The following is a 13,231-nucleotide window of genomic DNA, read 5'->3' as shown; positions in this document are numbered from 1 at the left end:
TTTAAAGAAAATGCATACCAATTCAATAAATATATGTGCATGTACTTAAATATGGGTTTTTTGTAATAAACCAGGGTCTTAATTCTGCTGTGATTTGTCATCAAGCAGTGAGAGATAGTACATCAAAGACTGATTATACTTAAGCTTTCATGTTACTCTATTAATAAGCTGATTTTGTTGTTGACTTTTGCCAGCTAATAAATACGGCTTTTGTGAGTGAGTTGTCATGTAACTGGGATCAATATTGTCAGGAGTTGTGTTGTTTTTCCATAGTGCATTGAATCAAGAACAAGAGATCAGCGGAACTTTTGCTGTAGCCTCATGGCAGTATCAACAAATGGAATGTTTGCTCTTCCAGTCCTTTTTGGTGCTGTTACCGAAGGAGTACAAACAGCAGGTTGGCATCATCCTTGATTCCAACATTGTTTTCAGGCTGCTACATATGGGTACATGTGTCCATTCTCACAGGCACACAGAATGAAGCACCTGTTTGGTTTTATGGTACAAAGTGACAAAGTTGCCAGTGTCAGATATCAAAGGCTTGTGAAGATTGTGGTCCTGGTTTATTTTCACGGATCTATCCAGCAAATGCAGTGCTCAGCCTGGGATGAACTGGCTCAGAAAGCTTACTGACTGCCAGGAATTGGAGCCAGGATGAGAGGCTCCTCCATTCTTTGCATCATGTTTTCAACCATTTGAAAGTTCAGTCACCTGAAATTTCTTTGATGGCCTGTTTGCTTGTCAGTCAGTGGTCTCAGGAACTTCATAAATATTCAGCAGTGTAGCCTTTCTGTTTTCCAGCTGGTGCTTTAGCCTTCTTTTGCAGGAATAAAAGCTAAGCCATCGAGACTTTAAAATGATGCTGACTCATAACCCAGATAACTTACAGAAAAAATGTAGATTGAGGTACTGTATTCCTCTACAGATGCTCCTTTAATTTTGGTGGTTTGAATGACCATAATTATATATTTTAAAATAGCCATTTCCCATCTCTTCTGGCTCTGGAGAAAACAGGTGCAAAATAAGCAAGGCATGGATGGGCATGGGGGAGGTGTGTGTGCAGTCTGTGACCTCTCTGTTTAAGTGAAGCTCTTGGGGCTCTGGGAAATAGTGCCTTCACCCTCCATCCTGTGTGTGGTCATATGTAGGTGTCTGGACTGACAGAGCAGTGTGTGGAGGCAGAGATAAAGTCTGCTCACATTCCAAAAATCCTTCTTCTGCTTTTGCATAATGGACTCAAGAAGGGCTTCTAGATTTATGGGCTCTGTTTCTTCTCTACTCTTCTGGCCCAACAAAATCCTTGCTTTGCAGCATCAGCCAAGGGAGCAAGTACCCATCACCATGGATTCAGTGCTCCAACCAAAGCATGTTGAAGAGCAAAGGGGTACCATGAGCACTGGTGTAACAGAAAGCAACAGCTTCCAGCCCATTTTGTAAGGAACCTGAATCTGTCCTTGACTTCAACATATGTCTTAAAAGCTCCTGCTGGATTAAACCACTGCGGAAGCATGGAGGAATACTTAATTTCTTGGTCCCAGGGGGACTGAAGTTAATGCTGACTTGCTAAGTTGTGTTAGTAGTTATATGAGGTTTGGTAGCTTTGAGTATGAGCAGTTGTCAGGGTCTTGGGAAGCTTTAAAGAAGAAAAATTGCAGATGAGTCACTTTCAGGTTCAATGACAGCCAAGTGGGTGTTTTCTCTTTTGGTATGAGCAACTTTCTCAGCTTAAGTCTCAAACTGGGTGCCTGAGTCTGTTAATGAACATTGCCATGATGATCATGTCAGATCCTCTGGCTTGACTGAATAAACCCTACTTATTTGTCATCAGAAGAGCATGTAACTGTTTTCACTTGCAAAACAACTGATTATGTATCCATAGAGCATCCTCCTCTGGCCCCAGTTGAGGTTGAAGCCTACATGACAATGTATTTTCTAAGTGAAGCTTTGTTAATTGAGCATGTAAATGTGTAATTGTCTGTACAGTTATTCAACTGACATGGTTTTAGTTTGCATACAAATACGGGAGCACAGTCATGCATTTGAGCAATCCGTCCAAGATCAGATGCTTAAATAAATATGTGAATTCTGCACACAGATGTGAACACCCTTAAGAAGATCAATCCAGCTGTGGTCACCTCCTCTTTTCTTATTGTATGTGGATATGCTAATTTGTTTATTTTCATCCAAGTCTGTAACATACTATAGATTCTGTGTTAACTTGGTCCTTTTCCCTACTAAGTAGACTTCATTGGTGTGGGAATAGGAGTTACCATAGGAGTTGTTCAGAGGTTGCCCTTAATGTATGTGCTTGCTTTTCATGAAGTGGTACCTCATGCTCACAATGTTTCGTGCTGTAATACCTTTAAAATGTTCTGCGGGTAGGAAATATTAATTTGAAGTGTGGGGGTTTTTTAGAGGAAAGGCTGCTTTAATAATGGGAGTTGTTGGCAGCTGTGGTCCAGTGCAACTTCTGAGAAGGAAAAGAGGGCATAAAATTTGCAAATAATGGTAGAATTGGAATTTTCTCTGCACTCAGTGATTTCTCTGCTTGGAAGCTGCTGTTTTCCAAGGAAGGGTGATCTGGCAGTTTTGTTCTGGCAGTTCTTGTCTGTTCCAGTGAAAAAAACTCCAGACATCCGTTGGGGGTCTGCAGTGTTCATTTACTGTGAAAGAAAACACAGTGATACTGTTTTTCTTTACAACTTACCCTTTTTTATATAGAATTGAACTCCATATTCAGTCTTTTTCAGGTGGTTTGAGGTTAAGTATATAGGAAGGTAGTTTCAATAACATGGAAAAAGTTCCTGAATAGGGATAGAGCTGTGCCATGTATATGATTGACAACTTTATCCAGCCAAGGGTGTCTGTTCCTAAACTGGTCGGGGTGTGAATGGTGTCAGGGTTGGGGATGCCATTTTAATCTCAGTGACAACCACTCCTCTAACACCCCTGTCTCTTTATTTCTCCACAGATGTCGCTCCTATGAGGATTGCTGTGGCTCAAGATGCTGTGTAAGAGCTCTCTCTATCCAGCGACTATGGTATTTTTGGTAGGTCCAGGGAATTTGGGAATTTTGTGTTTGTCCTAGTCTTGTTGATTGGACTTAAATCAGGGTATTGCCAGCCCTGTTATTTCAAAGTACAGTAGGTGCAAGTATGTAGGAAAATATATGTGTACACAGAAATGCATGGATTTTGGGGTTTTTTTTTGGTAAAAATTCTCCTGATGTAGTAAGAAAACACCAAAAAAGGAAGTTAATCATGTCAGGCTGACCTTTCCTGCTACTGCATCCTGCTGCTTTGTACAAGCAGTGCTTCCACTTTTATCCAGAATTTCTGAATTCTTTATGGCTGTCCCAGGTATACCAAGCAGTGACATTCTTCCTTTTTTTTTTTTTTTGGCACTCGGTTTTAAAAGAGGATCATATAAGCAGGATTGTGCTTTTAGGTAGGGTTTAATATATTCTTGCCAGCTGAATTGAGGCTTCAATTAAAAAGGAAGAGAAGTACATTTATGACTATGAGTATTTCACTGGAGATGACAGCAAAGGAAAGCAAGGCAGAAAGACTGAGCTTGTGAAACCAGCAGCTAAGTAATCTGGATAAAGCTTAAACTAATCACTGTTATATGCATAATGAAAAAATAAGGTAAATTCCTTTTGGAGAGGAATTTAAGAAAGCACCTGAATAAAACCTTCTCATTACAGTTGAGAGAAAGCCAAGACTCTCCTAGAAAACCTGATTTCAGACATTTTAATATGGAATTTGAGGACTGATTAAAAAAAAAAAGCCTTCAAAACTGAAACAAATAAACAGTGGAAAACAGAAGCCTGATGTATACTGTAATAAAGAGATTTCCCAAAGCTGACTGTGGGATTTCAGTGTACAATCCTTACTGAAAAAAGTGAAGAACTCTCTATCTCAATCTCTAGGGTGACATCATAAATCTCTGTTTTACTGTTCAGAAAAAAATCCTTTGCAGGAACACTGCCAAAGGGGAATGTATTAATATTGGCTCAGGGAAAAAGAATCTCCTTCTGCTCTCATTTCTAATGTAGAAACAAGAACAGAGTTTTAGCCTTTGCATGAAAGAATTCTTGCTGCCCGGCTGCACCACACTCTTCCTCTCAGACACCTGGGAATTCTCCAGAGGAGATAAGCATTGTGTATAGGCTTGCCTCTGGCCAACTGCTTTCCCTTCCAATAAAGCACAGTTGTCATTGTCTTCCAGTAAAAAGCCATGAAACAAGATTGCAGTTACAAGCAGAAGAACCATTCCTATTTACAGGAGCTTGCATGAGTCACTGGATAACTGATCAAGGAAACACAGTGAAAGCCACTGTCCGAAGAACAAAATCTGATGTGCCCTTGGTGCATGTTCCTGTTTCCACCACACCATGGAAAGGAAATGATGAGCACAGTTTAGTGAGGTTGGGAAAGATGATGAGAGGAGGAGAATGGTAGCTAAATTATGTCTTTTTTATGTAGAATGGGATTTCCTATATAGGAGGCACAAAAGTTTGTCGCCATCAGTACTGAATGCTTCAGTCTTCTGGCTTAAGTGCCAGCTACCATATTTCCCATGGGAGATGAAATTAAAATATTGAGTTAATTTAAGAATATCTAAAATTCTTCTTTTAATTGCAAATGCAGAATAGTATTCCTCTCTGTACCCCACAAACATCCTGAGCAGCCTAGATGCTGTAAGCCTGGGGTCTGCATCCAAGATGCGCAGTTGGAACTGTACTGACCTGGAATTTCAATTTAGCATCCCAGTGGCTAAGGTCAGGTGTGAAACCTAAACTTTTGAAAAGTTCAGGTGTTTTTACTTTTGAGTTACACGCCAGAGAACATTGACAATAGTACTAATCACCGAAGATGTCCATAATAAATCCGTAAGTGCTTCATGAGAGCTATTCCAAATGACAGACCTGCTCTCAAGAGGCAATCTATTTAAGAAACCTGTTAAAAGTTGTAGGCTGATGTATTCTCAGTGAGCATTCTGGATTTAAATGCTGCCTGAATGTGCAGGTTTTGACTTCCCTCTTCTTTTTGCTTAGGTTCCTTTTGATGATGGGAGTTTTGTTCTGTTGCGGAGCTGGTTTCTTTATCCGGAGGCGCATGTACCCTCCTCCATTAGTAGAAGAACCTACTTTTAATGTGTCTTACACCAGACAACCAGTCAACACTGCATCAGGTCAGAGACTGCTCATACAAGTTTCACTGGTTTCTTTGGCAAAGGCACTTAAAAAGGGTGGGTTTTGAGCTTTTGTTTCATTGTTTTTTGGAAACTGTGATTTGTACAAGGGATTGCACTGCACTAAAACATGCAGCCACCTCCTACAGTGAGTGATGTCTTCAGCCTTTCCAACAGCATAATTCAGCTGCAGTGTACAGAAGTGGTTTTGAAACACGTGGGATGTAAGAACTTTCAGGTCAGTTTTGGTTCCTAATACTTTACAGGTGTGTGTCCATGCATGGAAGGAGGCTAGCAAGCTCTGCCTTTGCAGTGTAGACAAAATGATTGGTGTCCAAATTCAACAGTCACAGGAAGAAAGAGTTTTAAATATAATTGATAATATCTGGCAGAGGTGAAGGAATGCCTAGCATTTTCTTCTACAATCTGGCCATCTTGCAAGTATTTTTGATTTGCCTTCAGTGTTCCATCAGCTGCAGTCTTTCTATGGCAAAATGGCCTTTTTCCCCTTGTTTGTCTGATTGCTGTCTCTCTGGTAAGTCATAATAACTGTCAGCATCAGGAGGACCTACCTAGTGAGGGCTCCTCTAATAAAACTGCTTTTGAAGTTTGTAATTTCTTCTACTCTGGTAGCTAGTTGCAGTTGGGAATTTTCCTAGGCCTAAATGGTTAAAAAAAATGTTACAGACACTGATATTTTATTAACCTTTCTTGTTTAAAATCCTAAGGGTTTTTTTCAGAGTTCCCATTCTGCATCTGCATCTGTTTTTCTCCTTGACTGAACAGAGTATTTTTCAACTGGCAGGGAGCCAAACCAACTGGACTAATATTTTTAAGCCTGGAAAATAGCCTTGAGTTTATGTGAATAGGGAGTGTCTTTGGCTGGATTGATAAACACCAGATTTAAATGTAGAACACAGTTTTACTCTTTCATGGTGCTTCATGGAAGATAAATTGTGGGCAAATATAAAATAAGCACAGGCTTTTTGATGACCTGATTATGGCACCTGCTTCCAGACTATTATTACTGTTATTTAAAAGCTTTGGGCTCTGACCTAACCCCACCATTTATTTTACTTTTTTGTTTGTTTGTTTTTTGTTTGGTTTTTTTGTTTGTTTGTTTGATTGTTTGTTTTTCTACCGATCTAGAAATATTTAACAGCAAAAGCAATGAGAATTACCAGTCAAGAAGCAAGCTCCCATTTTCCACTAGTTACTCTTCTATGTTTGGTACCAGTAGTCTCACTGTTGAGGTGGAGCCCTCAGAATGTGACTCCTTCCGTCTCACTCATTCCCTGCAGAGACAGCAGCATCTGCTGGGAATGCTTTTCTGGGACCCTGATTGGGAGAATGGGAGGGGAATATCCCTTAGAAGCTGTGTCATTATAGGAAACACAGACTGGAACCAAAAGAAGAAAACCTGTTGCTTAGCCATGACTTTTGTCCCAGTCCATCTTTATTTAAACAGACTAAACTAGCTTGAGATAGTCTTTGACTTCAGTTGCATTAAAGTCATCTTCTACGACCCACTGATATCTGAGGAGGGTTACACACCAGCTTTGTTCTTACAGCAGCAATCTCTGTTACTCCTTGTGTGTCATAGCCAAGGAATTTTGGGTTTGGCCATACACTTTCTTTCCCTGTCCCTGCAGGCTCCGATGTAATTTCCTAAACTGAATCTATGCAAAGTAATCTTGTCCCATTGTGTTAGCCAGCAGTAACTGTCGACAGCTTGGCTCTTTGCTTCATGCCGTTCACCTCTAAACTGTATTGTTCCTAGGAGGGAAATTATCCATCTGAGCTTCACTCTGTCTTATCCACAGATCCAGGACACCACAAAATAATCTCTGAAGTCCTTTTGGAAGACTTGACACTTGAGTCAGGGCCACAGTAGAGATTCCTTTGGCCAGTGTTCTGTGCAGACAGAAAAGCTTTTCTGTCAGAGCAACTGAACAGGGCTCAGTTTTCCCTTTCAAATAGTAGTTGCCTGGGGCAGTCGTGCCCTTTGTTTCACTAAGTGATTGCCATTGAATGCAAAACTGAAACTTTCTGATAGTATCTGAAGAGGTGAATGCAGTTCTGCCAGCCTGGTTTTTTTTCTGGAAGGGAGAAAGATACTCCTTGTCTTTGCTCTGATGAACATTTTGAAAGCCCTCGTCTGAGTATGCAGAGCACAGGCCCTGGGAGAGCACAACGTGATGCCTCTGCTCTTGCTGATACCTTTTCTCTCCTTCTGTTTCTTTCAGGGTCACAACAACCCGGAGTGCCGTATTACACAGATCCAGGTGGACCTGTGATGAATCCCATGGCTATGGCTTTCCACGTCCAGCCCAATTCCCCACAAGGAAACCCGGTTTACCCACCCCCACCTTCCTATTGCAACACACCACCTCCCCCCTATGAGCAGGTGGTGAAATCCTCCACATGAGGACTCTGGCTCTCTGACCTGACTGTGTGAGAAGATGCAATTGCAGAATGACCAAGATGGAGGGCACCTGCCCTTTTGAACACTTGCTAGTTCTCCAAGTCTTCTCTCCTTCCCTTCCCCACACCTTTCCTCATTAAAGTTACTTGCAAAGGGGTGATTTTTAAATTTTTGTTTCTTTTTTCCTTTTTTTTAGTAGAAGTGGATTTTTTCTTCGTCTTCAAAATGAGAGACATTGTCTTTGTAATGCTTTTAATGGAAACCTATATTTAAAACCTGTATGTCTTTCTCTTTATTTATTGTTCATTTCAATCAAGGTTTTAATTGCGTCATGGCAGGTTACTGATAGCAGTTCTTGCAACTCCAGGGTGATGTGCAGCCTCCTAAGACCCCATAGCAGAAATGCCCTCAGCTAAGGGAAACAACAGAGAAAGAAGATAAAGGTAGAAGCAACAGGGCAATGATTTTACCAGAAACTGTGACTACCATCTCTTTCTGATGTAAAACAGAAAGATGCTCTGATAAAAGTCACTGTGACTAGAGTACCAGTATTGGCTGAGTCATGGCAGGGGCTTTGCCAAGTGCCCTAGAAAAAAGGGAGTTGTTACTTTAAATGATGCATCCAAAATTGAGGACTGGGACTTGTCTTTCTTGTCCATCACCTGGACTTTGTCTGTGTGATCAGCATCTTGTCTCCCCTTGTTTTAACAGTGTTGAGATTGTATGAAACAAAATGACCTAGATGTTGGCACAAAAAGAAGGTGTTAAAGCCTCAGAGCTACTTGTGCCTCTTGATAGACCAGTTCGAAACACATAAGAAAGACATAAGTTTTCTTCCCTAAATTGGAAAATATTTACAGTAAGAAGGGATGGGAGCATAGGTACAAGTTTACTCTCTTTAGTGTTGATGGGAGTTCAGTCTCTGAGAAATAGTATCTTTCATTATAGGCGTACTGCTGCCACAAAGAGTACAAAGTAAAGCTGTCATCTTAGGTGACAGATCTGTGAATCTGCTCTCCTCTCTTGGTCAGAAAAATAATAACTTTTTTAGACAGGTTCTTAACAGCATTCTTCCACCTGATGCACAGGTGGTTTGGCTTTTAATATCTCTTAGCTCTTCATGCATTTTGTTGTGAGTGCTCATGACCAGCTCTCTGAATGACCACAAATGAACATCTTCAAATAAACACAGAGCCCCTTTGCCTGTCAGGGCTTTCACATCCATCCATGTCTAGCAAAAATTTGAAGTTGCTCTGAAACATGACTTTGTACTAATGGGACCTTCTGCCTTTGTGTATATTCAGTCATGTCACTGAGCTGTGAGAAAAAAAAAGATGCCATTGCCTCCTGCTGCTGAAAAATAACATAGCTGAGGGTAAGGAGGCCCATGTGGTCTTTTGGGTACCAGGTGAATGCTCCTGTGTGACACCACCCAGGGCACAGAGGTCTCACTGAGGTAGTTTGGAGTAATCTGAAGACCTGTGTTGCACAGGAAGCCAAAGCTTTATTACGCTGTTGTTCTGTGCCAGTGGCTTCTGAGAACTTGTTTCTAGGTGTCAAGCTGGACTTGCAAAACATCCCTTTTGGTGTACAGAATATGAGTGTCTAACAGAAAAACTTTTAAGAGCCGTTGCTTCTGCTGATGGAGTCAGCAGCCATCTGGAGCAGAGCTAGCACTGGAGGAGTTCATTCCTGACTTGGGTGAAATTGTAACCAAGGCTTTCCTTACTGTGCATCCTAATAAGGGACAAAGCAAAGTACTTCTGTGTGTTCGGTCTTAGGCTTGAGGGATACTTCAGATAACAAAAAAGTACATTTTATAGATTAATACGAGGTCCATCTGCACATCACAACTGTATGTATTTTCTAAATTAGCTTGCACTTGAAGTATAAAAGCTGTGTATGTCATTGAGTATGGTTGTGTTTGCAAAACATAATTTTTTAAAAGTAATTCCAACCTTTTTCTGTCAATAGAAATGGCAACAGACCTCATGTTAAAAGATGTTCTTAAGTCCTTTTATATTATGAAATGTATCTATGACAGCTGGCATTGTCCTGGACACATTGAATAGAAGCCTTTGTACAGTGAAATTCAACTTCAGGTGAAGTTTTCCTCAAGTCTGGCTTGTTTATTTCCTGGTGTTGATGGATGACACTACCTCGTACAACACAGGGAATTCTCTGCTATCAAACTTGCTTGGTCTTTTCTTGAAAACACAACACCTCTCTGGGCATCCATATGCATTAATTGCAAATCGTTTACATGCCTTTCCTCTAGTTTTCTTGCCAATTCCAACAAGATTTTACTTTGACAGTGGTGATGCCCTAGGAGCTGCTAGGTGCTGCATCTTGGCTTACGTGAACTTCCCCATGGGGGTTTGGTGCTTTATCTGCTGGGATTCTCTGGGTGCAGCTGCTGCATCCTCTCTCAAACATGAGAGGTTTTGGAGCCTTGCTGATGAGGCAGGGTGGTGTTTTAACTGCAAAATAAGGTTGGTTGTCATGGCTGGGAGCCCTGGGGACGTGTGGAGCACTCCCTTGCCCCTTCCTAGAGGTACTGGACCAGTGTGACTCCCAGGTGGCCTTTGAGATCTCCCCATCTACCTCAGGAAGGCAATTTTTGTGTCTTGAGCATGTATCTCCTGGTTCTTGCAGTGAGGTTTGGTCCGGGGGGGTTAAACCCCTTGGCAGGGCTTGGCCCGAATGGAGATGCTTTAGTGGAGCCAGTGAACCTGGGTGAGGAGCCAGGAACATAAGCAGTGTAACCCCTTGAGGTCCTTTCTTCAGTTGTGCATCCCCAAAATGTGTCTGGTGTATCTCTGAGGAGGCAGGAACCAGGCAGGGAAGGACACCTTTGAGGTCTCTGCTCCTGTGGCTTGGCAGCAGGAAGAATGGAAAGGGGGTCAGTACCCTTCTGCTGAAATCTCTAACTATGCAGCTTTATGAGAAGAGGCACCACCAGACACTCTTGGTTTACTCTGAATGTAACTCTGGTGGGGCCTGTGTTTCATCACTCTCAGAAGTGATAATATAGTGATAACATTTTGTGGGTGTTTTTTGTTTTTTTCCTTTGGAGCCTCTGTGATGGCTTACACTTATGTAACAACAAACAGCTGGGACTGTATTTTCCAAAAAGGTGTTCAGACCATGTGAAGAAGCAAAGGAGGTATTCTTTCTTCCCTGCTTTAAAAAACCCAACTCCAAAACCGCAGAATGGTTAGCTTCGTATACATACATCCAAAACATCACTTTTTGGCATACAGGTTAGCCAAGAAGCTGGAACACTTTTTCAGACAATGAAGCCTATCTTCTTTTTCTGATCTAACACTGCTAATTGAGTAGGTGAGCCAGGATGCCTTTATAGGCCCTGCATCTGTGGGAGCCCTCCCCTCTGATCCCCTGTCACTAGGAGCTGAGCTGCTAGTGCAGTTTGTACTGTTTGGCAGGGAAATTACTACAGAGACCCCACGCAGGGTAAGATCCAGCATGAGACAGCTTTTACAAAGCAATTGCTAGATAATAAGGCAATTAAAGATGAGAGGTGCAACTTGCAGCCCTGTTCCAATCTGCCATGTGCTGCAAGGTGAAGGGGACAGCAGAGGAGGCAGAGGGAACAGTGACAAGTAGCCCTGCCTTCCTGCACAAATCTGTTATTTTAGCTTAAACAGTGAGATGTCAGAAGGATGGATGTCTTGTTACCTGTCTCACTCTGCTTCACTCCTGCTGCCTAAACAGCAACAAGCTGGATTTACCACAATCCACTTGTAGATGTCAAGGACAGGAAGTGGTTTAAAGTCAGGTCCCTGTGCACAAATCACAGTGGCCCTCACTGTGAATTGATATGAAACCAGTGAAAACACAGGGGAAAAGAAGTGAAGTTTCACTAGGAAAGGCTGCTGCATCAAACATCCTGCTGGGCAGTGCTCAGGCAGCACAGTGGTGCCTAGCTCTGAGGTAACACACAGCACTTCTTCCACCTCTCATGTGCTATTTAGATATTAGAGGCTGTGCTAGAAAAGCCCCAGTGCAGTTATCCACCTACATTTGAATTTTTACAGATTACCTACAGACCAGACCATCTCCCTCCACGAAAAGCAGCAGCTTCTCTTAGTGGCAAAGATGGCTATGAGTGGCACAAGGGGCTTTGTGAAACAAAAATACTACCTCTTGCCTGCAGCATACTTGATGTTGCTTTCTGTTAAAGCCTAGCTAGAGGAATATTTCAAACTTCCTCAAAGTTAGGAAACAGCTGTTATGCAGCTGGACAGAGATTTTGTACGTGTGTTTTAAAAACCAGTTCATCCTGAATCTGGCTTTAGCTGCAAATGCTTCAAGGGGATCTGTGTGGCCACAAAGGAAAGCAGAGCTTTGCACTAAGCAATGTACACTAAAAATCACCGGGAAGCAGCAGCAGGAAAGGCACCTGCAGTGCTAAGAAAATGTGAAGGTTGCCTTTTTTGTAATCTGCCCTCTCTGGCATGTGTTTAATCCTGCAGGACTATGAGAGAGGGAAGCAGCTCAGCAGTCCAGATCAGTGGGACAGCTATCAACCACAGTGCTGGAGGGAAGGAAGGAGAACCACAATGAAGAAAAAAAAAAAGACACAAATTACCACCACATAGCTTGATCTTTACTAATAAAGCCAAAGAACAAAACATCAGCATTTTTTTCCTTTTTCTGCCCAAAGAGCATTTCCATTTTTAAAACTACTGTTTTTTGCAACAGGTGGGACTATTACACACAAACAAAGCAAACCAGGGAATATTAAGACATTTTCTACATTTGTAGTTTGATGTCATTTCTGAAGACAATGCCTCAGTGAAACCACCTTCACACTCTATCTCCCCTTAAGGGGCCACCTAGATATCACAACACTATGACAGACAGAGAAGAGGAGCCACGGGGAAAGTCAGGTCAGGAAGATGAGGCAGATGCACTGTCAAGACACTTCCCAGCTTGATACATTTCCAGTCTTATCAGTTCTGAGAGGATTCTGCAGAGAAAGATGGTGCCAGGCCTGCTAGGCCCCACCATGGCAGAAGGCTGGCTATGGTACAGAAGAGCAGGTAGCTGACTCGCTCATCATCTTGACAGGTACATGCCAGCAACTTGGGGATCTGCTCAGCATTCAGATGTTCTGAGTCTGTATATACCTGTATTTATAAAACTAGCAAGTTTTAATTCCCTTTAGGCTCCAGCCACCCAAACTCGCCTCCCACAGGAGCCATTCCAAGCACATTAGCCAAGGCCAATATGCATATAATCACTGAATGAAAAACCTGTCAGCAGCCCCCTAGTTAAACAGTCCATACAACAGAGGCTTGGGATTTGCCAGGGTAGCCAGTGTTTGCAGGCAGTTCCTGTAAGTGTTGTGAGCCCTTCTTCTATTAACACAACCAACATGCTCTGTTAGCCAGAGTGTAGATGAAGGAAAAAAGAGGTGGGGGTTGATGTGAAACAGGATCAGACCTGGCATCTATCTCTGCTAGTATTTCTCTGAGACTTCCTGGGCAAATTTCCTTCCTGGCTTTTCTATGGACAGGATCAGGGATCCAACAAGCTGAAGAAAGAAAGAAAGCTGGCTCTTGCCATTCTTGGCATGGAAGAATC

General features: G+C 42.2%; 1 protein-coding gene across 1 annotated transcript in view; it reads left to right on the top strand.

Moving 5' to 3' along the window:
- Window positions 1-7,970, top strand: part of VOPP1 (VOPP1 WW domain binding protein) — a 61,211-nt gene extending 53,241 nt beyond the window's left edge. The window contains exons 3-5 of the mRNA XM_062497798.1: window positions 2,972-3,049; window positions 5,060-5,196; window positions 7,443-7,970. Coding sequence (XP_062353782.1) covers window positions 2,972-3,049; window positions 5,060-5,196; window positions 7,443-7,624 — 397 coding nt within the window. The 3' untranslated portion in view covers window positions 7,625-7,970. The remainder of the gene's footprint in view (window positions 1-2,971; window positions 3,050-5,059; window positions 5,197-7,442) is intronic.
- The last annotated feature ends 5,261 nt before the right edge of the window (window positions 7,971-13,231 follow it).

Source organism: Cinclus cinclus, chromosome 1 (assembly GCF_963662255.1).
Source record: "Cinclus cinclus chromosome 1, bCinCin1.1, whole genome shotgun sequence".
Classification (NCBI taxonomy): Eukaryota; Metazoa; Chordata; class Aves; order Passeriformes; family Cinclidae; genus Cinclus; species Cinclus cinclus.
The sequence above is the reverse complement of the archived record's forward strand: the minus strand, read 5'-3'. Positions and strand labels throughout refer to the sequence as shown.